General features: G+C 46.5%; 1 protein-coding gene across 3 annotated transcripts in view; it reads right to left on the bottom strand.

Annotated features, from left to right (window-relative positions):
* SMIM10L3 (small integral membrane protein 10 like 3) overlaps positions 1–20,652 on the bottom strand; it is a 132,501-nt gene extending 111,849 nt beyond the window's left edge. The window contains exons 1-2 of one of the 3 annotated variants that reach the window (XR_010836385.1): positions 20,218–20,652; positions 3,122–4,040 (exon numbers count right to left, since the gene is read on the bottom strand). Coding sequence is in view for 2 of the 3 variants with exons in the window: in XM_059036449.2 (XP_058892432.1) it covers positions 4,020–4,040; positions 20,467–20,652 (207 nt within the window). In the remaining variant the exon portion in view is untranslated. Of the gene's footprint in view, positions 1–3,121; positions 4,041–20,217 lie in introns of those variants that run through there. The other 2 variants (XM_059036449.2, XM_067012387.1) reach the window with 2 other exon arrangements.
* Positions 20,653–24,383: the final 3,731 nt, after the last annotated feature.

Raw genomic sequence — 24,383 nt, forward strand, 5'->3', positions numbered from 1 at the left:
ATATATACAGCTCAAGGGATAGTTTGTAGAGTTGGAAGTGCAAATAAAAGTGAACAGATGCTTTTTTAAAAAATAAATTTATTTTCGGCTGCATTGGGTCTTTGTTGCTGCACGCGGGCTTTTTCTCTAGTTGCGGCGAATGGGGGCTACACTTTGTTGCGGTTTGCGGGCTTCTCATTGCAGTGGCTTCCCTTTGTTGTGGAGCATGCATGGCCTCTAGGCGCACGGGCTTCAGTAGTTGCAGCACGTGGGCTCAGTAGTTGTGGCTCGCGGGCTCTGGAGCACAGGCTCAGTAGTTGTGGCGCGTGGGGTTGGTTGCTCCACGGCATGTGGGATCTTCCCGGACCAGGGCTCAAACCCGTGTCCCCTGCATTGGCAGGCGGATTCTTAACTACTGTGCCACCAGGGAAGTCCAGAGATGCTTTTTTTAAAAAAATGATCCAATTCAACCAAGTTTCCATAAAATTGGAAAAAAGAGGTAACATTTTGGAAGCAAAGGAGAGCCAAGTAGAAGCAACCATCCTGTGAAATCTTATTTAGGCCTCTAACTTCAAATGGTTACATTGAATGTACAGATTATCACTTGGATGGCATGTGTTTCAAAGCTTCCAGAATTGGCTGGTGTTTAAAGGCCATTTCCAGCTCTGAGTTCATATGGTTTAGGAGACCCCTTAATTCTATTTCTTCTCCTTGGAAAGTTTAAGAAGAATTTAAAAATTATCTATGGCAAAGTGCAAAAAGAATCTTACAGCACATTTCTTTTCTCTCTTTTTTTTTTTTTTTGGCGTGCCGAGAGGCTTGTGGGATCCTAGTTCCCCGACCAGAGAGCGAACCTGGGCCTTCAGCAGTGAAAGCACTGGACTGCCAGGGAAGACCCCACATTTCTTACTCTCTGTGAAATTATAGTAAATGGTCTATATGCATTTTAGAATACACATGCCGAGCTCCAAAATACGTCTTGCTTCCTAGCTATAAAATCAAGTCACATAAAGAATGATCGATTTAAACGCAAGAATTTCTTAATTTTTTATTCTCTATAGGCTTGCAACTTCATAATCACTTCAAGATCTCAACATTCATTCTAATGTTAAAAAAAACAAGATTTTATGATTCCCAAATGAGAATAACCGAGTCCAAGATTTTGTGCTATACACCGTTTCTAAATTTAAAGTGTGTTCAATCTCTAAGAACAGAATCCATAAAGGCAAAAGAGAAGAAAATGCATATAAATGTCAGAACTTTTAAAACAGGCTTTCCTTAGTTTTCATTGCCAAAATGATACAACTTAAAATATTTCAAATGAGTGATCCCTTTTATAATTCAATCATGGAAACAATTTATTCAAAAGAATATCTTATTTCTCTACTAATTGCTTCAAAAATTAAAATGTTTATAGAAGGCCTTCTTTCACAGTCATGAAACTTCATGCACTATAATTATCATCACCTCTCTACCCCAGAACTTTCCACAGGAGAGGCCACCTTCAGACAGAACTGGAACCAATATAGCACCAAAGGGAAAAATTTCAGCTTAGTATATAAGTGTATTAAAAAATTAATGTAAAAAAAAAAGTTATTGTGAGCTTTTCCACAAAGCTTTTAGAAAAAAACACACCTTATTCTGATATAACCATATGAAAACACTTCAAGTTGATTTAGTTAATGCTAAGCAGGAAATTCTGTATTTGTTGTTTGCAATCGGTTGAAAATTTACAGACTTGGAATTTACAAAGCAAAATAAAAAAAAAAACAGTTGATGAGTCATAGAAAGTTCCATCTCAAAGTAGCAGACTGAGCTTAAAACAAAAAGGCGGGGGACAGGGAGAAGGTGTTGACAAGAAAACAGTTCCCATTCTGAAACCCTGAAATGTGTCATCTCATTTCACCACCCACGGGGGACCCCTAGTCGGAGTGTCCACTAACCAGGGCTTGAATCGTTCAGTCAAGTCGGTGTCCTTTTAGACGGGCTAGAGATCGTTTTTTCCACAAGGGTTCTTACTTTGGGGCTCTCTGAGCGCACCCCCCATAACCAAGGAGCACAATACAGCATTCCGTTACATCCGGGGAGGAAAGTGAGACTTGAGTTCCAACGTAACTTGACGTTATACTTTTCATTCTCTGCTTCCAATCTTCTAAATCAGCAAATGACTTTGTGCTAAAAGACTTGCATGTGAGGAGGGCAGCATTCGTAATGAAGACAAGGGGAACCAGGACTACACACGTAAAATAAGACATTTATTACGCTAAAGAACAGGCTTTATTTTTCATTTCCCCAAAACACTGAAATAGCACACGGCATAGTAATCTAGCACACAATATAAACTGATAGATGCAGTCAATAATTCCGAAAATGGTTAAGCCTTACTTTCGGACTCTTTAAAGACTTACACTCTTAAGTGCCTTTTATCAAAGTGATCAACACAGAACAAAAGGTGTTCTCTCAGGAAAAAAACCTTAGTGTAAGAGATATCTTGACTCCTAGAAACTGGAAACCTATGCTTGATTTTTCTCTATAACTGAGTGCCGGCAGACAGGCTCAAGCTCATTTTTTATTCTGAGTAACACTGCTAGGGTTCCTCGCTTGGGAAAGCGTAATCTAAAGGTAAGGTTAATATTGCAACTTTCACCGTAGGGCCTCCATTTAAATTGCATGTCAAGTGGGAGGAAAGGGATGTGAGAAAAGAAATCAGATTTTGCTCAAATTATTCTGCAAAATGCAGAAATGGTAACAGCTTATCATCATCAACTCAGCCTGGCTCAGAGTCGACTTTACAAATATCTACTTCCATCAGACGGTCAGAGACAGTCTAGAGAGACAGTATCTGGGACAGTAGCCCCTTAGGATGGGTGCTGCAGGTAAATTAAAAACTGTGTTAAATCTTTGATTCTAATCTGGTATTTATATAGGATACATCAATATTCTCCTTGACACGGCTTCCCAATCCTGAGTGTCTTTCAAGCACAATTTAAAAATCAAAAATTTCCTTCCGTATCAACCGGCTTTCCATGAGTTTAAATTCCACTGACTTTAAGTATGTCTGGTCATACAAAGCAAAGCAAAAGCTTCATGGCTGCACCCCGTGCGTCCAGACTTAATGCAAAAGAAACCACTCGAGGACAACTTTTTAAATTAATCTATTTTTATTGTTCTGCCTGTACCTTAACTATGGCATAAGAGATTTGTTAATTCAGAAGCTTGCAGAGCCAGTAACGCCAGTGTTTCCTGCAGATCATCTGAGGTACTTTTTACACGCAAAAGCATTTTCTTGTATTCTACTCTTTGCTCTGAAAACACGGGCTTTGAATGGCCAAGGAAAACACATTCTGTCTCATCATTCAAGAATATTTGGGGATGTGCGTGCAGCAGTGCAGACGGGATGGAACGCAGGCAAGAGGGTTCCAACTCAGGGTCCGGCTTCTCCAGAAAAGCACTTGGCGGTTCACCCTCAGAAATGCCCATTTCTGACCATTTTTGACGGCACGGTAGTCCTGACCCCCAAGGCTCTTCTCTGTGGCTCCGTCCGCCGTGGCTGTCAGTGGCCCCGGGCCCTCCTCCCAGCCGATCCCTACCATAAGCTCCTCCGACGCCACAGGATGGCCCAGCAAAACGCTCTTCTGTGGGAGCAAAGAACGGATCCACAGTCTTGCTCTGAGCAGCTGCTGAAGCTGAATTTCTTCGTAGTGGCTCTTGCAGACAGGGAAGCACTTTGCTGCCGTCGTGAAGCAAGAGGCTGGCCTCTCTCAGACCATGTTTCATTTCCAGTGATAACTCCTCACTTTGTGAATTTCCATTTACACAAACTGCAGGCTCACTCGCCCCGGAAGTTACATGTGGTGGGCAAGCGCTCTCCTCCCGCGTTCTCTCATACAACAGTTCTCTGTACAGCAGTCTGTCGGAGTCACCGCCTGCTCCCTTCTCTCCTGCGAGGCAGGTGCTGCGAGTCCCCTTTCCGTCCCTCATGCTGTGTGTTCTCTGACACCCTGAGCCCCAGGACACGCCTGGCAGTCCACGGAAGGCCTTCAATGGATCTCAATATGAACCTGGAAAAGACCAACAAATTAAAGTGTAATGATGAAGACAGGGTCTTAAGAGAGTCCACACACAGCTATTTCCCAACAAATACAAAGATCTCTTTGACAGTCTCCGGTACCCCAAGGATACCTACACTGTGATAGAAAAGAGGATATCAAGCTCCCAACCTACCAATTAGAAACCACAACAAAAAGAACAGTAGTTTATTAATGCAGTGTTTCCTAAAAATACTTAAAAATAATAAAAGTATACATTCCGAGGCTCTGCACTTCTCGTGGCAATATAGTTATTCCTGTAGGTTTGATAAAAATCTGTCCTCCTGGGGGCTTCCCTGGTGGCACAGGGGTTAAGAATCCACCTGCCAACGGGAGACACAGGTTCGATCCCTGGTCCGGGAAGATCCCACATACCGTGGAGCAACTAAGTCCAAGAGCCACAACTACTGAGCCCATGTGTCGCAACTACTGAAGCCTACATGCCTAGAGCCCATGCACCGCAACGAAGAGGAGCCCCACTCGCCAAAACCAGAGAACGCCCGCACGCAGCAATGAAGACCCAATGCAGCCAAAAATAAATAAAATTAAAAATAAAAATCTGTCCTCCCTTTAACCAGGATAAACTGGATGACACAATTAGGCAACCAAGGTCTTAGCAAAGCGTCCTGTTTGAGAATGAGTCTCAGTGACTCAGGCACGACAAGCCACTTTTATGGAATCAAGGGCAACTTTACTTATGGATCCGATGTCTACAAAGCCCTCCCAGGAAAACCAGCCTGTAGGGGTCCTGGGATCCAAGATTACAGACTCAGATCACTCGCCGGCTGGTCAGGAATCTCAGCGAATTCTGGCACCTCCATAAGAGAAGAATTCACCCAGATTTTTATGTACTGCAGGTAAAAATATGGCGGAGAAAGCTTCTTGGGCTTAGTTCCCCACTCTCAGATTCCACGTGAAAACTTCTGGACAGAAGTTGATCTGTAACTTCATCGGTTGTTCAAGAGCAAACTCGAGGTGGCCCATGTGGTCACTGACCCTGAGGCACCTGCAAACCTACTGAGACCAGCCTTTTTTCTGTGACCAAGAATAATCTTTCTGTGACATTATGCTCCAAATGGGGAAGATGTAGGAAAAACTGTGAAAGGCTTTGAAATGGACCCAAAAAACAACATTACTGGGTGTGCTGTCTAGTGCACACTCTGCGTTATCTAATTTAACAGAGCTCCACAACTTTCTCTTTGATGCTTCACAGCTCTAAGTTGTAGAAAACTTAAGAGGAAGGCAAGTGATTTCCTGTCCAAAGAAATGGAAATTAATATTGTCCAGAGGAATGCAACGGGTTACTGCCCTATGCATATTGACCAGGTTTACAACTATTTGTAAATTCACTTTAGCGTTCCTGATTATATGTATGTGTTTTGTCTAAATTCCGCTTTACACTGATTATAACATCTCACTAGTTCCCTCCTTAATTGATGTCCTTTAAAAAGGAGCATACCGCAAGAGAACATCGATAAATGTTTCAACTTAAAAAATACATACTTTGGGGCTTCCCTGGTGGCGCAGTGGTTGAGAGTCCGCCTGCCGATGCAGGGGACACGGGTTCGTGCCCCGGTCCGGGAAGATCCCACGTGCCGCGGAGCAGCTGGGCCCGTGAGCCATGGCCGCTGAGCCTGCGCGTCCGGAGCCTGCGCTCCGCAACGGGAGAGGCCGCAGCGGTGAGAGGCCCGCGTACCACAAAAAAAATATATACTTTGTATTCAGTAACTTTTCTAAGAGGCCAGCCTAAGGAACAGCAACCTAACCAAAATGCAGTAACTCTTTTTGGAAGGAGGAGGGATGGAAATGGCGTTCAGGTAGAAGACAGCTGCGTCTGACTCTTCTCCCACAGTAAGACAAAGACTAACTCAAAAAATGAAAAGTCAAGAAGCAACACTACAAGCGTGCAATTTAGAGACAGAAGTAAACACTAAGAGAACCAGCTGTAGCTGCAAGCGGCCGGCTGGATGGAGAAATGGGAGACAGGAAACTGCTGTTTCTCTTAACTAATCTCGTGGCACCAGGAGACTCATTAAGCTTTACGACTGTGTAAGTATTTTAAAATTTCAAGAGAGTACACTGGGAAGAAATCGCAGCAGGTAAGTATCATTGGAGGCGGAGGGAGAAGCAAGGAGGGCTGAGCAATGGGGCTGCGGAGCCACTGAGGAGCAGGGCCGACAGCTAGAGGCCCCGGCCACCGTCCTAAGGAGCTGGGCTTCATCCAGCAGGTGACGGAGGGCCGCTGAGGAATTTTCAGCCAGGAAACGATGACTGGATTTGCTTCTTAGATTAACTTCTCCGGCTGCAGTGTGGTGGCTAGACTGGAAAGGAATCACCTTGAACAGGCCAATCAGGAGGCTATTCCAATACTGCAGGGGAAAAAAGGAAGTAAGCCTGTGAGAGTAAAGAGGAGAGAGAAACTGAAGAATCTTTTTTAAGTTGGTGACTGACTAGGTGGAGAAGAAGGTGAGCTGACCCGCAGGTTTCTTGACTTTCCGCTCTGGGTAGTGACGGTGTTGTTAACCGCAAAGGGGGAGGACCCGCAGGTCTGGAAGGCAGGGAAGGTGCTCAGACCGGGCAGTAGAGCGGGGCTGTGGGGCTCTGGCACGCAGGTGGATCAGTACATCCTTTACTCAAGAGCGATGTCAGAGCTGGGGGCCTAGACTCAGAAGTCGCCAGCTCTGGGGAGGCAGATAAAATGACGGCCCGGTGTCACAGGTCAAGAGAGAAGACAGAGGTACAGAAGGCAGGGGTCTCCAGGATCTAAAGGCCGGACGGGCGAGGGGCCCACCAAAGCCGCTAAGGAGGGAGACTCAAAGCGCCTCGGGAAAACCCAGGGTTCTGTACGCCAACTGCGTTGAGTGCTTCTAAGAGGGCGGTTACATACGCTTCCTGCGCAAACAACTAAGTTAGCGTCAGGTCAACTCTGAAGAACTCTTCACTCGCTCTACTAGGCCAGCGGCTGTTAAAGTGGGGTGCCCCCAACTCAAGGAGCATGGGAGAAAAAACCAGAACATCTTTGCCTAGTTCATTTTTACCTTGTTCCCCTTGTAACTCTTTCTATGTTTTATAATATATACCATATTTTGGTAGAGCAAAATACATAGTTTATAAAAATAGTATATATATGCTTATTTATACCACGAAGATATATATATATCTCCACAGGGCATGCTCAAAACTTTTTATCTGTACAAGGGTGACCATTATTCCATATAACAACTGATACAAATATATTTGAGCAGTATGAAGCCATACGCAAACATAAGATGCAATTCTTTTTTTTTAAATTGAGATATAACTGACATAAAATGTATTAATTTCAGGTGTACAACACAGTAAGTCGATATTTGTATATATTGCAAAATGATCACCACAAGTTAACATCCATCACCTCACACAGTTATACTTGTACTTTTAAGAGGTGCAATTTTGGCTACGAATCAAAACAAACACTTTCAAAGTTCACCAAGTCAAATCTAATTAACTTCTCTTGACAGTTCTCTCAAATTAACTCTCCAAAGCATGTTATTTTAAACCTTACATTTATTTTACTGATCTGAAATGTACTAAGAATGAACACTGGGGCTTCCCTGGTGGCACAGTGGTTGAGAATCTGCCTGCTAATGCAGGGGACACGGGTTCGAGCCCTGGTCTGGGAGGATCCCACATGCCGCGGAGCAACTAGACCCGTGAGCCACAACTACTGAGCCTGCGCGTCTGGAGCCTGTGCTCCGCAACAAGAGAGGCCGCGATAATGAGAGGCCCGTGCACCGCGATGAAGAGTGGCCCCCACTTGCCACAACTAGAGAAAGCCCTTGCACAGAAACGAAGACCCAACACAGCAAAAATAAATAAATAAATAAATAAATGGTTAGAATTCTTCTACACCTAAGCTCTGAGACAATTCTCCTCCATTTAAAACAAACAAACAAACAAGAATGAACATTTTTCTGAAATGGAAGCATTCCTAAATATATTTTTAATACATATTAGAACAGGTTTAAAAAAAATTCTTAAGAAAAACAGGTCACTTAATGTGGGCCAACTCTCAGGAAAATTAGTTTCTAACTACTTTTATTATGTCCTTGTATGAGGACTTAGTACCATTCAGAAAGATGAAGTGTTGCCATAATTGTGTTAAAATATTTTGAATAAGATACTATTAATGTAATCATACATTCAATAATGATACAATAAACTGCTTACTGAAGATCTCCTAGTTCTTTAGGAAATGCCTAATAAACTATGTATTCAATTATCTTGACAAAAAAACTTCAGTAGGTCACTAAAACATTTTGGCTCTGAGCCCTCAACCAGCCACCTCTTTTGCTATTAGACAGTTACACACATTACTTATATTTTGAGAGCCAGAAATAATTTTCAAATAATTTCCAAACACACAGTCATCTATGAAATATTTTTTGTGGTTTATTCTCACTATACTTTTGAATACATACATATTGGCACACTATATCATACCAAATAAAATATGCACAATTATATAACTAACCATCCTCGGCCCCAGCTCTGTCCTCATCATTTCCCACCCCTCAACCCCCATGTTAAGTCTACAAAATAATAAGCAGCATAAATTATGGCAAACCATCTTATCCACAAAAACGGACACACCCCCTCCCTGCCCCAGAATGAGGGAAGTCTATTCTGAAATTCAAGACCGTACGATTCAGGAAAAACAAAGTGCAGGACTGGGGGTAAATTCCCGAACTTAAACTCCGTACCCCCCACAGGGGCCTCCCCCTGACCCTCAAAGAATTACAAAGGTTGAAAATGGAACCACAGAGGCCAGAGCGGGTGAGGTGTGCAGGGAGACGAGGTCCTCTCGTGTGTCCACGATCCTCGGGCGGACAGGAGCAGTCCCTCCCACCAGAGCCCCCAGCTGTGGAGGCAGCTGACCTGCTGCGTGACAACAGGCCTGACCCAGTTAGGCAGCTGTGCCCTCTTGGACGGCGACACCTTCCCTTCCCTAACCTGAGCTATTAATGGCCGCAGGGACGTGATGGGCTGGATGCCACTGCTCTGGAAACTAAAAATATCCCAGCCTCTAGGCTTCCGAAAGCCAGCCAGCAAGGCTATTCCCAAAGCGGGCCGGCGTGGGGCTGGGGGCGCAGACACAGCTAAGTGGGGCAGGGGCTGCCCGGCCACGTTAGACAACAATGGGCTTGACGGGGGTCCTGCCCGGTGACAGCTCACAAACGCGCTCCAAGGCCACCTGGCTTCACGGCCCTTTTTTGTAAATTGAAGTATAGCTGATTTACAGTATTATATTAATTTCAGGTGTACAGCATAGTGATTCAGTATGTTTAGAGATGACACTCCATTAAAAGTGATTACAAGATGATGGCTATACAATATATCCTTGTTGCTTATCTATTTGATACACCACTGTTTGTATTTGTCAGCCCCGTAGCCCTAATTTGCCGCCCCCTCGGTAACCACCAGTTTGCCTTCCGTGTCTGTGAGCCTGCCTCTGCTTTGCGTGCACATTCCTCTGTGTCATGGTGAGAGGGACCCACGCGCTCAGCTCTCAGAGGTAAGCATTAGCCGGCCTGACCGTCACTGAGCTCACCGCTGAGCCGGCAGCCCGAGGAGGCAGCTGACACACACAAGCTGAGTAACAAATTGCTCAAGTCGCTACAGTTTACAGGATGAGAGACAGGAAGGGCCGGTCACCCCTGCTGCACTGGCTCAGAAGCGCAGGAAGCAGACCACAGGGTCCAACTTCCTGCTGCAAACCGCTCAGCGCGTCCAGATCGCACCTGAGCGCTAAGCTGGCTGTGCAGCTCCTGAGGGCCGCTACTCTGTCCCCTGCTTCCGTCACCCAGAGGCTCAAAGGTGCGCTCGCATGTCTGAGGGCCGAGAGGCGAGAAGGATGGCCGAGCTGGGCGGTGTCCTCTTTCCTCGGGGTGTGTGAGGACTCTTCACGTGAAAGCGCCCGGCGTGTTCTCTGAGCAGCAGCCTGCGGCATCCAAGAAACCGCTGCTCTTAGCACCATTATCAGCAAGAGCATTAGAGGGGACCAGCGACAGAACGCTGCTGAGGGGGCCTGTGAAGCAGAGGACAGAGAAGTGACGGCTGGATGGCAACGCGGAAGCGGCCTAGGCACGGACCGGCGCACCGCAGCGGAGGACAGAGGCTGAGGCCAGGCTGGAGTGGCCACAGGGGGCGGGGGGCAAGCAGAGGGCCCCTGCACGGCCAGACGGGGCACACGGTGCAGCACCTCTGTGGAGGGCAAGTTGGCAATGACTTTAAACATTATTTACAAACGAGGATAACCTTTCCTTTGGGATTCTACACCTATGATTTTCTGCGACAGATTCAATCAATGAGCGTTCACGGCGCCCCTAAGCCAGGCGTCGTTCTAGGCACTGGTGTCAGGACAGTGCACCAGCAGACAAAACGAGCTCTGTCTTCTCGAAACTTGCTTTCCAGTGAATGTACGTACAAGGACAAGCATGTCATACACACGAGGTTTCTCCCGGCGGTGCTCTTCAGAGAACGGTCAGTTTGGACCCACATCATACACCATACACCAGGATAAACTCCAACACACTGCATTTAAAAGTAAAACATGGGGCTTCCCTGGTGGCGCAGTGGTTGAGATTCTGCCTGCCGATACAGGGGACGCAGGTTCGTGCCCCGGTCTGGGAAGATCCCACATGCCGCGGAGCGGCTGGGCCCATGAGCCATGGCCGCTGAGCCTGCGCGTCTGGAGCCTGTGCTCTGCAACGGGAGAGGCCACAACAGTGAGAGGCCCGCGTAAAAAAAAAAAGTAAAACATGATACAATAGTACCAGAACAAATAACAGGTGAATTCCTTATATCTTTAGCGTTTGGAAGGCCTTTCTAACTATGACAAAACCCAAAAGTCAGAAAAGATTGTTAAATTTGACTACATAGACTTCAGTATGGCAAAAACACACTATAAGCAAAGTCAAAAATATACTAACTGGAAAAAAATTTCAACTCTTATCACAGACAACTGATAAGGTGTCTGATAAGTTGGTGGGTTTCTTGGTGGCTCCAAGAAACCCACCAACAACCCACCAGAAAAACGGGTAAAGAACATGTATAGTTCACACGCAAAGGGATGCTAATGAGCTTTTCTCTCACACCACCTCCTCCTTCAAGGCAGGCAAGCCTGTTGGCTCAAACACCAAGATACAGCCACAGTGCAACCTCCTCCCATCACCTCCCCGGCTGCATCCTGAGAAACCACCAGCATCCTCTCCTGTTAATCTAAGGGTCTCCCCGCTTCCACCCTCCACTCTTACCGTGAAGTAAGAGTGATCTCTTTGAAATGGCTGAATGCAGAGTTACTATATGACCCAGCAATTCCATGCCTAGGTACATAACCAAGAGAAATGAAAACACATGCCCACACAACACCTATACAAGCACACCTCACTTTATTACGTTTTGCAGTGTTTCTTACAAACTGAAGGTTTATGGCAACCCTGCATTGAGCAAGTCTATTGGCACCATTTTCCCAACAGCATTTGCTCACTTCGTATCTGCACGTTTTGGTAATTCCTGCAATACTTCGAAATTTTTCATTACTATTATATTTGTAATGGTCGTCTGTGATCAGTGACCTCTGACGTCACTACGGCAAGAATGATGGCGACCCAATGGAGGCTCTGACGATGGTTGGCATTTTTTGGCAATCGAGTATTTTTTAATTAAGGGATGTCCATTTTTTAGACACAATGCTATTGCACATTTAATAGACTACCGCATAGTGTAAACATAACTTTTATACGCACTGGGAAACCAAAACGTTCACGTGACTCGCTTTAGCACGATAACCGCTTTGCTGCAGTGGTCTGGAACCGAACCCACAATACCTAAGGTGTGCCTGTAGAATGTGCATGGCATTACTTATAACAGCCAAGAAGTGAAAAACATCCAAAAGTTGAAAAAACAACTGACGGACATAAGAGACAAGACTAAGGAAATTACAGACTGGATGAGACTAAGGCATGGCAACTAAATGCACTGTGGGGTCCAGGGACAGAAAAAAATTCACTGGTGGAAAAAACTGGTGAAATCCAAATAGTACTGCACCAACGTTAACTTCTTAGTTCTGATGCCTGTACTCTGGCCAGGTAAGATGTCAACATTCCAGGAAGCTGGGGGAAGGGTCTATGGGAACTCTCTGCACTGATTTGCAACCTCTGTAAGTCAAATTACTTCAAAGTAAAAACTAAGCAACAAACCAAAAAAGTGATCTGTTCTGTCTGGGATTTATTTAAAATACTCCGGTGTGTGGTGATTAGATGGACACAGTGCAGGACTGCGGAGAAGAGATAAAAGAGGATTAGCAAAGAGTTGATCCTTACTGAAAAGAAGTGATGGATACATGGGGTTCATTATACTACAGGTGGCCCTCCATATCTGCAAGTTCCGCATCTGAGGATTCAACCAAGAGGAAATAGAAAAAAACAAATTTTTTGGGGGAGGGGGGAATTTCCAGAAAGTTCCAAAAAGCAAAATTTGAATTTGCTGTGTGCTAGCAACTATTTACATAGCACTTACGTTGTGTTTACAACTATTTACATAGCACTTACATTGTATTCGGTAAGGGAGGATGTACACAGGTTACATGCAAATACTACACGGTTTTATACAAGGGACTTGAGCATCTGTGGATTTTGGTATTCCCCAGGGGTCCTAAAACCAACCCCTCGCAGGTACCAAGGGACATCTGTACTCCACTTTTGTGTATATTTGAATATTCCCACAATAAAGGTTTTGAAAAAATATGATCTTTAGAGAATTCCCTGGAGGTCCAGTGGTTAGGACTCGGTGCTTTCACTGCTGGGGCTTGGGTTCAATCCCTGGTTGGCAAACTAAGATTCCCACAATCCATGCTGCGCAGGGGGGAAAAAAAAAAAAAGATCCTTAAAAGAAAAAACAAACCTTTTTTTTTTTTTTTTATAAAGAAGAAAAAAATGATCCTTTATAAAAGCAAGTCAGATTAGGTCACATCTCAGTGAAATGTTTCCCATTTCACTCAGAGTAAGCCAAAATCCTTAAAAATGTACAAGCCACTGGACCCTGGCCACACCCCAAGTTTGTTACTGTGATCATACAAGAACAAAATTAAGAATAGGCTCTTAGAAACTTCTATGGCAACTTAACACTGCCACAACAACCAACAGCGTAATCACTTTTCTAGTACTTAAAAAAAAACTGCTGTAAAATATACATAAAATCTACCATCCATCACCACCACACACCTCCAGAACGTTTTCACCATTCCAGACTAGAACTGTTCCATTAAACAATTCCCATTCCCCCTCCTCCAGCCCCTGACAACCACCTTCTACCTTCTGCCTCTATGAATAGTGTCCCTAAGGTTCCTCAAGCTGTAGCAGGTATCAGAACTTTATTGCTGGGACTTCCCTGGCGGTCCAGTGGTTAAGACTCCTCGCTTCCACTGCAGGGGGCACAGCTTCCACCACCGGTCAGGGAACTAAGATCCTGCAAGCCGCACGGCACAGCCAAAAAAGAACTTTATTCCTTTTCAGAGATGTATAATTTTGCATTGAAAGTATAAAACACTCTGTTTATCCACTCATCTGCTGATGGACACTTGGACTGTATCTACTTTTTGGCTGTTGTCCGTAGTGCTGCTATGAACACTGGAGCACAAGTGCCTGAGCCCCTGTTTTCAAATTTTGGGGGTATTACACCTACCAGTGAACTTGCTGAATCATACAGTGATTCTATGTTTAACTTTCTGAGGACTTGCCAAACTGTTTTCCATAGCAACTGCACCATTTTACATTCCCACCAACAGTGCACAAGGGTTTTAATCTCTCCACATCCTCGCCATTCTTTCCCTCCCCCTCACCCCATAACAGCCAACCTAACGGGTGTGAAGTAGCATCACATCTCGTTGTGGCTTTGATTTGCAGTTCCCTAATTCCTCTCTCCTAGCACTGGATTTTATTACCGCCCTGGCAGAGGAGAGGCATCCTAGGGGCAGTGCCAGGCCAGGCGAGGGCTGCGCAGGGGGCGTGTTTCTCAGCCTGTGTGGCTGGGCTCAGATTTGGAACTGGAGCAGTTAGGGAGGGCTCTTGGAGACTAAGCCTGAAGTAGGGGTCCCTCGGTCTGGGTGGGTAGATTCTGTCAGTGAGAAACGAGTGGTCACTCATCCTTCAGGTCCATGAGTGTCCCTGGAGCGGGATGGGGAGAGGTGCGAGGAGCCGAGTCTCAGGGAGAGAAGTTGACCCGGTGGGCCTGTGAGAGCCCAGAGGCAGGGGGACACTGCGTCCACATCCTGCAGGACTGGTATGGGGAGAGGAGCCTGGCCACCAGGGCCCCTCCTCTGGGCATCCCACGGGGCCACAAGGCTGAAGTGGGCAAGCTGGGGCTCAGAGGTCATCATGATGATGTGTCAGGGCCTCACCTTAGTGGGTGGACGGGCTGCCCACAAACACGTTCCAATTGCCCATCTTTTCCTGGGCTTACTTGCCATTGATATATCTTCTTTGGAGAAATGTCTATTCAAGTCCTTTGCCAATTTTTGGATTGGGTTTTTTGTTGCTGTTGAGTTGCAAGAGTTCTTTACATGTTTTGGACATTAATCCTTAACAGATATATGGTTTGCAAATACAGGTGACCCTTGAACAACTTGGGGGCTAGGGACATTGACCCTCCGCACAGTCGAAAATCTGAGTACAACTTTATAGCAACCCTTCCTATACGTGGTTCCTCCGCCTCTGCAGTTCCACATCTGAAGATTCAACCAACCTCAGATCACGTAGTGTTAGTATAAACTACTGAAAAAGTTCTTCACATTAGTGGACCTGCACGGTTCAAACCTGTGTTCTTCAAGGGTCAACTATACTTTCTCCCATTCTGTGAGTTGCCGCTTTCACTCTCGATAGTATCCTTTGATGAACCGATGTCTAATATTCACAAAGTCCAATTTATCTTTTTCTTTTGTTGCCTGTGCTTTTGGTAAGAAATCGTTGCCAAATTCAGTATCATGAAGATTTTCCCCTACATTCTAAGAGTTTTATAGTTTTAGTTCTTATGTTTAAAAGCAATTCATTTCTATTGGGTCTTACAAACCTATCAGGAGGTGCTACGGTCTGAATGTTTGTAACCCCCCAAAATTCATATGCTGAACCCCTAACCTCCAAAGATGATGGTATTAGGAGGTGAGTGAGATTAATTTTTTTTAAATTTGTTTTTGGCTGCATTGGGTCTTTGTCACTGCGCGCGAGCTTTCTCTAGTTGCGGCAAGCGGGGGCTACTCTTCGTTGCAGTGTGCGGGCTTCTCATTGCGGTGGCTTCTCTTGTTGCAGAGCACAGGCTACAGGCACACAGGCTTCAGTACTTGTGGCACACGGGCTCAGTAGTCGTGGCACACGGGCTTAGTTGATCCATGGCCATGTGGGATCTTCCCAGACCAGGGCTCAAACCCGTGTCCCCTGCATTGGCAGGTAGATTCTTAACCACTGTGCCACCAGGGAAGCCCCAATTAATGTTCTTATAAAAAGATGCCACAGAGATCCCTAGCCCCTTCTACCATGCGAGGACACAGCAAGAAGGCACTGGCCACGAACCAGGAGGGCCCTCAAGAGAGCTTGACCATACTGGTGCCTTGATCTTGGACATCTCAGCCTCCAGAACTGCGAGAAATTAATGTTTGTCGTTTACAAGCCATCCAGTCTGTGGAGGTGAAGAAACACTGGCCCTTCTGCACAGATCATGTGAGAAGGAATGCCCAGGCTCTCTCCAGAGTTAGGGCTGCCTCCTGGTCCTGGAATGCTTCTTCCTGCTCTAGGTATTGACATGTGTATTTATGAAAATTTTTAAAAATGTGGTACTACTTAGATGGTTTTTAAACTTGCTTTTCTTCACTGTATATTTGGTGAATACCTTATAACATTAGTACATATAGACCTAATTCATACACTTTAACATCTGCTTGAACCATTAGGTGAGAATTCATTTCTAAGACTTTTTAAAAACTTGCGTCAAGGATACAGGTGTTCACCGTACTATTCTTTCAAATTTTACGCAGGTTAAAAATTTTTCAAAATCTACTTCAACCTATCTTTATAGGTGGAACTTTTTTCAAAAGTTTATGAAAAACCATGATTATGAATTCCCTTGAAAGATAGGAAAGATTTCATGGTATTTTTATGTGTCCTACATGTTTGGAATTTTCCATCTCAAAGTATATAGCTGTTCAATATCCCAGAAGCCAGAACAAACTCCTACGTTTAACTGAGCTCATGCTTTTGACTTTGCCTCTTAAGCTTTTATGATGTTCCTTAATAGTCTATAATTTCCTCCAATTTTCTTCCAGGAGCACAGGCTCCGGACGCGCAGGCTCAGCGGCCACGGCTCACGGGCCCAGCCGCTCCGCGGCACGTGGGATCCTCCCGGACCGGGGCACGAACCCGCGTCCCCTGCATCGGCAGGCGGACTCTCAACCACTGCGCCACCAGGGAAGCCCTTTACTACTTTTTGAAATTGTCTGGCCGTAAGATGATTTCAGTCAAGGCCAACGTCCTGGCAGTCCAAGGCACACAAGCCTCGCAGTCCCAGCCTCCGGCCACCTCCCACTGCCCTGGGACACGCAGAGCTCTCGCACGGGCTGCAAGGCTTCTCTGCATGAAACCAAACACTCTGCTAGGCCAGGCATCTCCGTGGCTAAAGCCCTCATCCCCTTCAAGTTTCGCTCATCACTGAGCCTCACTCCGAATGCTCTACTTAGAACAGGACCCAGCTTCCCCAGCCCTGCGCACATTCCTCAACTCTTTTTACCTGGTTGGAAGGAATGAATATAGATTTTCAAGTGATAGGTGAACACTGAAACCTATGGAGCTATGGATCTAGAAAGACCTTCAGAGAGAGGACACTGAAGAAGAGCAGTTAGAAACAAAACAGGGAGACGGGCCGCGGAGGACGGGCCAGGAGAGGCTCTGGGCCTGGCCGGCTCAGCACAGGGCCGTGCGGCTGACTGCTCAGAAAGCCAAGGCCACAGCTTGGTCTGACAACTATCGCTCACCTTCATGATGTCATCTTCTCCAGCTGTTCTCTTTCAGACCTCCTCTTTTAATGGTTACGCGAATCTAGGTGACCTGGGGCTAAGATACTTGATTCTTTCCACAGGCAATGTAACTGAAACATTGTAGGCATAACTTGTTCAATTACAGCAGGTTTTCAGTGCACTTTTTTTCATCTTCCTTTTACTACATTTAGTATTTGGTATGGATTCTCATTTTTTTCCACTGCCTTGTATTTCAGATTACATATAAACAAGTAGGATGCTAATGACTCTAGGAGATTAAGCCTTGCTTGCAAACAGTATTTTTAAATCATAGCCCTTCTCAGTTTACAAAGCCCCTTTGTATCTATTCTCTCATTTAATCACTCTCAAATTGAAGAAGAGGTATCAATCTCCTTTAAATGCCTGGCTACCCTACTGACAGATGGTTTGGGGGTCCTTAGTTAACATGTGGGACACAGAGTCCTCTATTCCTTATTACTCACAAAACAGCCTCCAGTGGCCCTGCAAGGAAAAGGATGGACCGAGTGTCCTGAGTAAGCATGTGGTGGTGAGTTGGCCTGTCCCCTATTTCCTGTTGCACTTCCCTTTACCAGAGGCCAGAATCATTAAACCCTCAAGTCAGGTAAGTTAATGATCTTCCACCGATGAACAGAAACTCTAAATCTGCAGGGGAGTTTAAAGCAGCAGATGGAAATATTACAGTAAAGAGACACCCCGACTCCCACCCTGCCCCCCTCAGCATGCGACAGGCTGCTGCCGCACTTGATCCAAGCCCAAGATCACACCTAAAATCCTCATGTAGTTCTCAGACAGCCCTCCCCCAAGGTACCCGGCGACCACCTTGTCTGGGCCTCCCCACATCCCACTCACCCCTGAACTGACCAACAAAGCCCACACTCTACAGCCAGAGCGTCCAAATTCCCCAGGACTCTAAAGCTGTGCCGTACCTGGGCGATGACTTGACATCCAGTGCACCAAGCCATCCATCAGCCTGGTGTACCCAGCTCTCCCTACTGCCCACGCCACTCCTCAGAGCCAACTTCCCGCCTCCAAAATGCATTTACCCTCAATCATGACAGTGCAAACTCCTTGTTCTGAAATCTGTATTTGAACAACCTTTCCAGAGATGATCCTACTGCCTTACAAGCAAGTGAGAGATTTGGAAATCCTCATCATCAGAATAGGAACGGACTCCTCTGCTCCTTATTGATATGAAATAAACAAGCCTTCAGCACTCTAAAAGACCCTCCCTGGTGACCCCAAAATACCCCTCTGAAAGGAGAACCCGGGTGTGAGAATGTATCAGCGCTGAAAGAGCCAGGGAAGAACACTCGAGGTGGAAAGAACAGCAAGTGCAAGTGCCCAGGGGCCGGAAGGGGCTTGGTGCATGCAATGAGTAGATAGGAAAATAAGAGAAACACTAGCAAGCAAGGAACAGGCCACGGGAGAGGTTAGAAAGGTGGAGAGAAATCAGATCTGCAGGATAGAAACGTGAACTGCATGCCACATGCAATGGGAAGCAGTTTTTGTTTTCTGGTTTTTTGTGAGGAATGACACGATCTGATTTATATTTTTAAAAGACTTTTCTAAGGGCCCTATGGAGAATAGAGGGAGGCACCTGCAATAGTCTGGGTGAGTGATTATAGTAGCTTGGACTAGGGGAGTGGTCATAAATAGCTAAGTGAGCATATGAGAAAGCTGATTTTTTTTTTTAAATGGTACCAAACTGGGTATTTTCAATATTACGTAGGTTTTCTCTTACAGTCATTCTTGTGATTTTTACAGACGACTGCAAATTATAAATGTAACACTAGAACAAGAGTTTCCAAAGTGGAGCTTGGGGTCAAATATTTTGTTTTGCCCACAGTTTATTTTTTAAGTTGATATTTAAAAATCAGGATTTCCAATTTCTCTTGTAAACTGCTATATCTGACAAACAACAGTTGGCTAGTGACAAGTGGCTAGAGCACAGGCTTTCTGATTTATCCCAGTCCCCACTCCCAGCACCCTTCTTTACACATTGATACCACATGCTGGAAAGGTATCCGAGGTATCAGGCGCCACTTAAAGGATGCCACAAGTCCCTGCTCACACACACTTGAAAATCTATATTCATTCCTTCCCTGCTCACTTGTGGCTTAAGGATGACACAAGTCCCTGCCGCTCCGCGGCACGTGGGATCTTCCCGGACCGGGGCACGAACCCGCGTCCCTTGCATCGGCAGGTGGACTCTCAACCACTGCGCCACCGGGGAAGCCCGGGTTTTAAGTTTTATGTGGCCTGCCAGCACCAGTGAGAGGCACCCAAAACTTGACAGTTCAAGCTTAGAGACAATTATATTCTGATACAACGGAACCAAAGGGGAAAAGGAAGACACCTGCCCCGCCCATGTCAATTCCGCGTAGTGCTACCGCTCAGGCTTCCTCATTTTGCACACCAGGAAGCACCACAAGTACGGCCGGACTGTAAGCTCTCAATGCACAGGGACCCATCCCTCCATCACAGAGCCCGGGCCTGGCACACAGCAGACACTCCACCACGTGAAAACGAAATCCAAGACACGCTCAGCACTTGGCCATCTATGACACACTCGGAAAGGAATCATTCTCAATTTGATGACCTTCCATTCCACTAGAAAAAGGCATCTGGAATTTGAGGGATGTGGAAATGTCAATCATTTATAGCAAAGATGATCTCCAAGGTGCTGGGTGTGTGTGTGTGTGTGTGTGTGTGTACTATTTCACACCTGAACTGTTTCGAGCCTCTGAACCTTTGCCTCTCTACCTCCTTCCACCTCGTTTTCTCTCATCACCCCCACTCCTTTCACCACCACCCACCCCCGCCAAGATGAGATACCTCCATAAGAACACTGGTTAACATGAATTAATCTCTCTTAAGTTTTAATTCTTTTCAAAGCTTCGTAAAGTTTGGGAACTAGGAAAGTCAACCATAAACGCACCCCCCACCCCCGCGCCCCAGATTTTGTAATGTTCTGGGCAAAATTTCCTCTTCAGGGCCAGGGCCTTCGGCACCCGTGGCAGCATCCACCTGACTGACCGCGGACCCCACGCCCCAGCCGCAGGCCCTTACCCGAGGCAGGCCGCTCCACGTCCCCACCCCGCCTCGTTTGCGGAACAGGGATAACAATAACCTCAGCGGGTTTTTCCCCCGTGGGGTTGCGGGAGAAATGCACGGCGTTTGGCATACGTTCAGCATCCAGCTTGGCAGCTCCCGGCGGCATCTTCATCGTCCTGAGCGAGGTGGGCCGGGCCGCGCTGGGCGGACCGGCGCTCGGGGGAGGGTCGGGGGACAGAGGCCGCGCGGGAGCGGCTCACCCACCTGCAGGCGCACGTTGAGCATCATGGAAGCCACGATGTAGAGGTAGGGGAAGTTGATGCGCAACCTCCAGGCCAGGTCGAAAAAGATGAGCAGCGTGCGGGTCAGCCCTTTGCAGAAGACCCCATAGGAGCGGGCGGCGGCCGAGCGCGACAGCCGGACAGCCAGGCCCGACAGAGCCGCCGCCATATAGACCGGCGACCGCCGCCCGCCCGCCGCGCACCGACCGGCCGCGGACCCGGCCCTCCCGGCGCTCCGAAGCCCGCCCACCCGCCCGCCCTCTCGGCGCCGAGACGCCTCCGGGCCTCCGCCCCGGCCGCTGGCCCGCTCTGAGGGAGCGAAGGAGGCGGCGGTGAGGCGGGCGGGCGGGCCTCGGGGAAGGGAGTCCGCGGGGAGGGGAGTCAGCGCGTCACGCTCGGAGAAGCGCCTCACCGAGCCCGGACCAGGTTCCAGCCCGGCCGCGCAACCTGACGTCACAATGCCCGCGCCGCGCCTGCGTGCCCCGCCCCCGCCCCGAGGCTCCGCCCCTGCCCCGCCCCCGCTTACCTTCACCAGGTGAGAAGCGCATGCGTGGACTAGGTGGTGCGAAGAGGCTGTCTGATGCGCTGTGTTCGTCCGCCCCCTAGTGGAGGACCTGAGGAGCTGAACAGTGGGTTTAGGGTGGCACAACGACGTGAATGTACTTGATGCTGCTGAACTTTAAAATTATTAGAATAGTAAATTTTGTGTTATGTGTCTTACCACAATTAAAAAAAGAAAAAAAGGAAAGCTTGGGGCCAACAGGCAGAACTTACTCTTCGTGTAGATTACAGTGTCAACTTACATATAGTTTAATCTTTTAATAATTATGATATTAATTATAAAGCCTCTGATGTAAAAAGTTAAAATATTGAAACTTTCAAAACTTCTAGTGTTCTGTGGTTTTAGGGGATTTTTTTAAAGGGAGTTTTTTTTTTTTTTTTTTTTTTTGCGGTATGCGGGCCTCTCACTGTTGTGGCCTCTCCCGTTGCGGAGCACAGGCTCCGGACGCGCAGGCCTAGCGGCCATGGCTCACGGGCTTAGTTGCTCCGCGGCATGTGGGATCTTCCCGGACCGGGGCACGAACCCGTGTCCCCTGCATCGGCAGGCGGATTCTCAACCACTGCGCCACCAGGGAAGCCCTAAAGGGAGTCTTTACATTCCTACTTAAGCATATAGGTTTCTATTAAAGATTTGTGGGCCATGTTTGTGTTTCTCGTTTCAGGCACAGTATTTCATGTCATTACTTAAGCCCACCCAAGAGAAAGTCTGGGAATTTAGTTCAGGTGGGAAAAAAGTTTCATTGGTTAAGTGAAAAACAAGTCTATTGTCTCTTTAAGAAAGAGACAATAGAAAGCAACAGTGTAAGATGGATTTAAATGTATTTAAATTTAAAAATCCTTTGCCCCCAAATGGCTTTGTGATAATAATTGTTTTAAAAAAATCATTTAAGGGACTTCCCTGGTGGCGCAATGGTTAAGAATCCACCTGCCAGTGCAGGGGACAGGGGTTCGGGCGCTGGTCTGGGAAGATCTCACGTGCTGCAGAGTAACTAAGCCAGTGCGCCACAACTACTGAGCCTGCTCTCTAGAGCCCACGAGCAACAACTATTGAGCCCATATGCCGCAACTACTGAAGCCCACGCGCCTAGAGCCAGTGCTCCGCAACAAGAGAGGCTACCACAATAAGAAGCCCACGAAACATAACGAAGAGTAGCCCCCGCTCGCTGCAAGTAGGGGAAAGCCCGTGCGCAGCAACAAAGACCCAAGGCAGCCAAAAATAAATTTAAAAAAAAATAATAAAAAATTTAAAAATAATTTAAGAGAATTCCCTTGCGGTCCAGTGGTTAGGACTTCATGCTTCCACTGCAAGGGGAGCGGGTTCAATCCCTGGGGAACTAAGATCCTGCAAGCCTCCCGGTGCTGCCAAAAAAAAAAAAAAAATTTATAATTTCTCTACCACAAAATGAATTCATATTCAGAATCTTTTTTAAACATGCTTTTTCTTCCCTCTGTAATGCAAAGGGGAAGATTATAAACTACATAGGGCATTTCTAGAATTGTCATTATAACTATTATTTAGATTATCATTTTTCTTTATATGTCTACTGTTTAAAAAGAATTGTATTTTTTAAAAAATATAAATTTATTTACTTATTTATTTTGGCTGCGTTGGGTCTCTTGCTGTGTGCTGGCTTTCTCCGGTTGTGGCGAGCGGGGGGCCACTTCACTGCAGTGCGCGGGCCTCTCGTTGTGGTGGCCTCTCTTGTTGCAGAGCACGGGCTCCAGGCGCACGGGCTTCAGTAGTTGCAGCACGTGGGCTCAGTAGTTGTGGCTTGCAGGCTCTAGAGCGCAGGCTCAGTAGTTGTGGCGCATGGACTCAGTTGCTCTGCGGCATGTGGGATCCTCCCGGACAAGGGCTCGAACCGTGTTCCCTGCATTGGCAGGCGGACTCTCAAGCACTGCGCCACCAGGGAAGCCCAAGAATTATGCTTTTTGATGTTCAGTGTTTGGGGCCAAGAAATAGATATTTGAGGGTTTTTAGCTTTTGGCTAGTTTTATTGTTTTGTTTTGTTTTTTGTGGTACGCGGGCCTCTCACTGTTGTGGCCTCTCCTGTTGCGGAGCACAGGCTCCGGACGCGCAGGCTCAGCAGCCATGGCTCACGCGCCCAGCCGCTCCGTGGCACGTGGGATCTTCCCAGACCGGGGCACGAACCCGTGTCCCCTGCATCGGCAGGCGGACTCTAAACCATTGTGCCACCAGGGAAACCCTGGCTAGTTTTTAAAAATATATAAATTTATTTATTTTATTTATTTATTTTTGGCTGCGTTGGGTCTTCGTTACCGTGTGTGGGCTTTCTCTAGTTTTGGCGAGCGGGAGCTACTCTTCATTGCAGCGTGCGTGCTTCTCATTGAGGTGGCTTTTCTTGTTGTGGAACACAAGCTCTAGGTGCACGGGCTTCAGTAGTTTGGCACGTGGGCTCAGTAGTTGTGGCTCACGGGCTCTAGAGCGCAGGCTCAGTAGTCACGGGCTTAGCTGCTCCGCAGCATGTGGGATCTTTCCGGACCAGGGCTTGAACCTGTGTCCCCTGCATTGGCAGGTGAATTCTTAACCACTGCGCCACCAGGGAAGCCCGCTTTAGGCTAGTTTTGTTATTATGAAAATAATATTTTTTCAAAGGATTTGCACATACTTTTAATTTCCCTTATTTTTGCAGCATTGCATTTTGCCACATTTATCGCTGACTTTAAAAAGCTCACTTCGCTTTTTCTGTGAGCCATGTTTTCCTATCGGTGCATAGTGGATGCTATCTTTGAGGACGACAGACACATGCTGCTGAATTATCATTGGTTTTCAAACCATCCCCTCCCAAAAGCAAAATGAACTATTCTTTATACAGTTTTTAGGACACTAAATGTTAAAGGCTAGGTAGGGTCTTCCATGGAAAATTTGCCAAAAGACACAAAACCAGTCTGACAATGTGGAAACAGTTTTGGAGATCAGCTAAATTTATTCTTGGGCCTATAAAGATTTTCATGGGTGGAGAGTTGGCAGTCCTGTTTATTAGAACTATGTTGAAGAACCAGATGGGCTTCGGAGATGTGAGAGATATATATATATCTCCTCCCTGGTTACTCATTTCTTTGTCTCCAAATGCCATTGAGGCAATAAGGCATTTTTAACAAGCTCTTCAGTTTCCATAAACAATGGCAAACAAAATTACCATAAAGCTTAACTGAGCAAGGTAAGAAGCCTGTTGTAATTAGATGTAATGAGAGGTCAAAGAGAAGACATGGGAACATTAACAAGGTTTGAAGTTTACTATATATCAAGGTTAACTAGTTCCTTGCTACAAAGCAGGCAGGTAAATCAGTTTAGCCTCATGGCTTAACATTTCACTC

The sequence above is a fragment of the Kogia breviceps genome, chromosome 14 (genome assembly GCF_026419965.1).
Source record: "Kogia breviceps isolate mKogBre1 chromosome 14, mKogBre1 haplotype 1, whole genome shotgun sequence".
NCBI lineage: Eukaryota > Metazoa > Chordata > Mammalia > Artiodactyla > Physeteridae > Kogia > Kogia breviceps.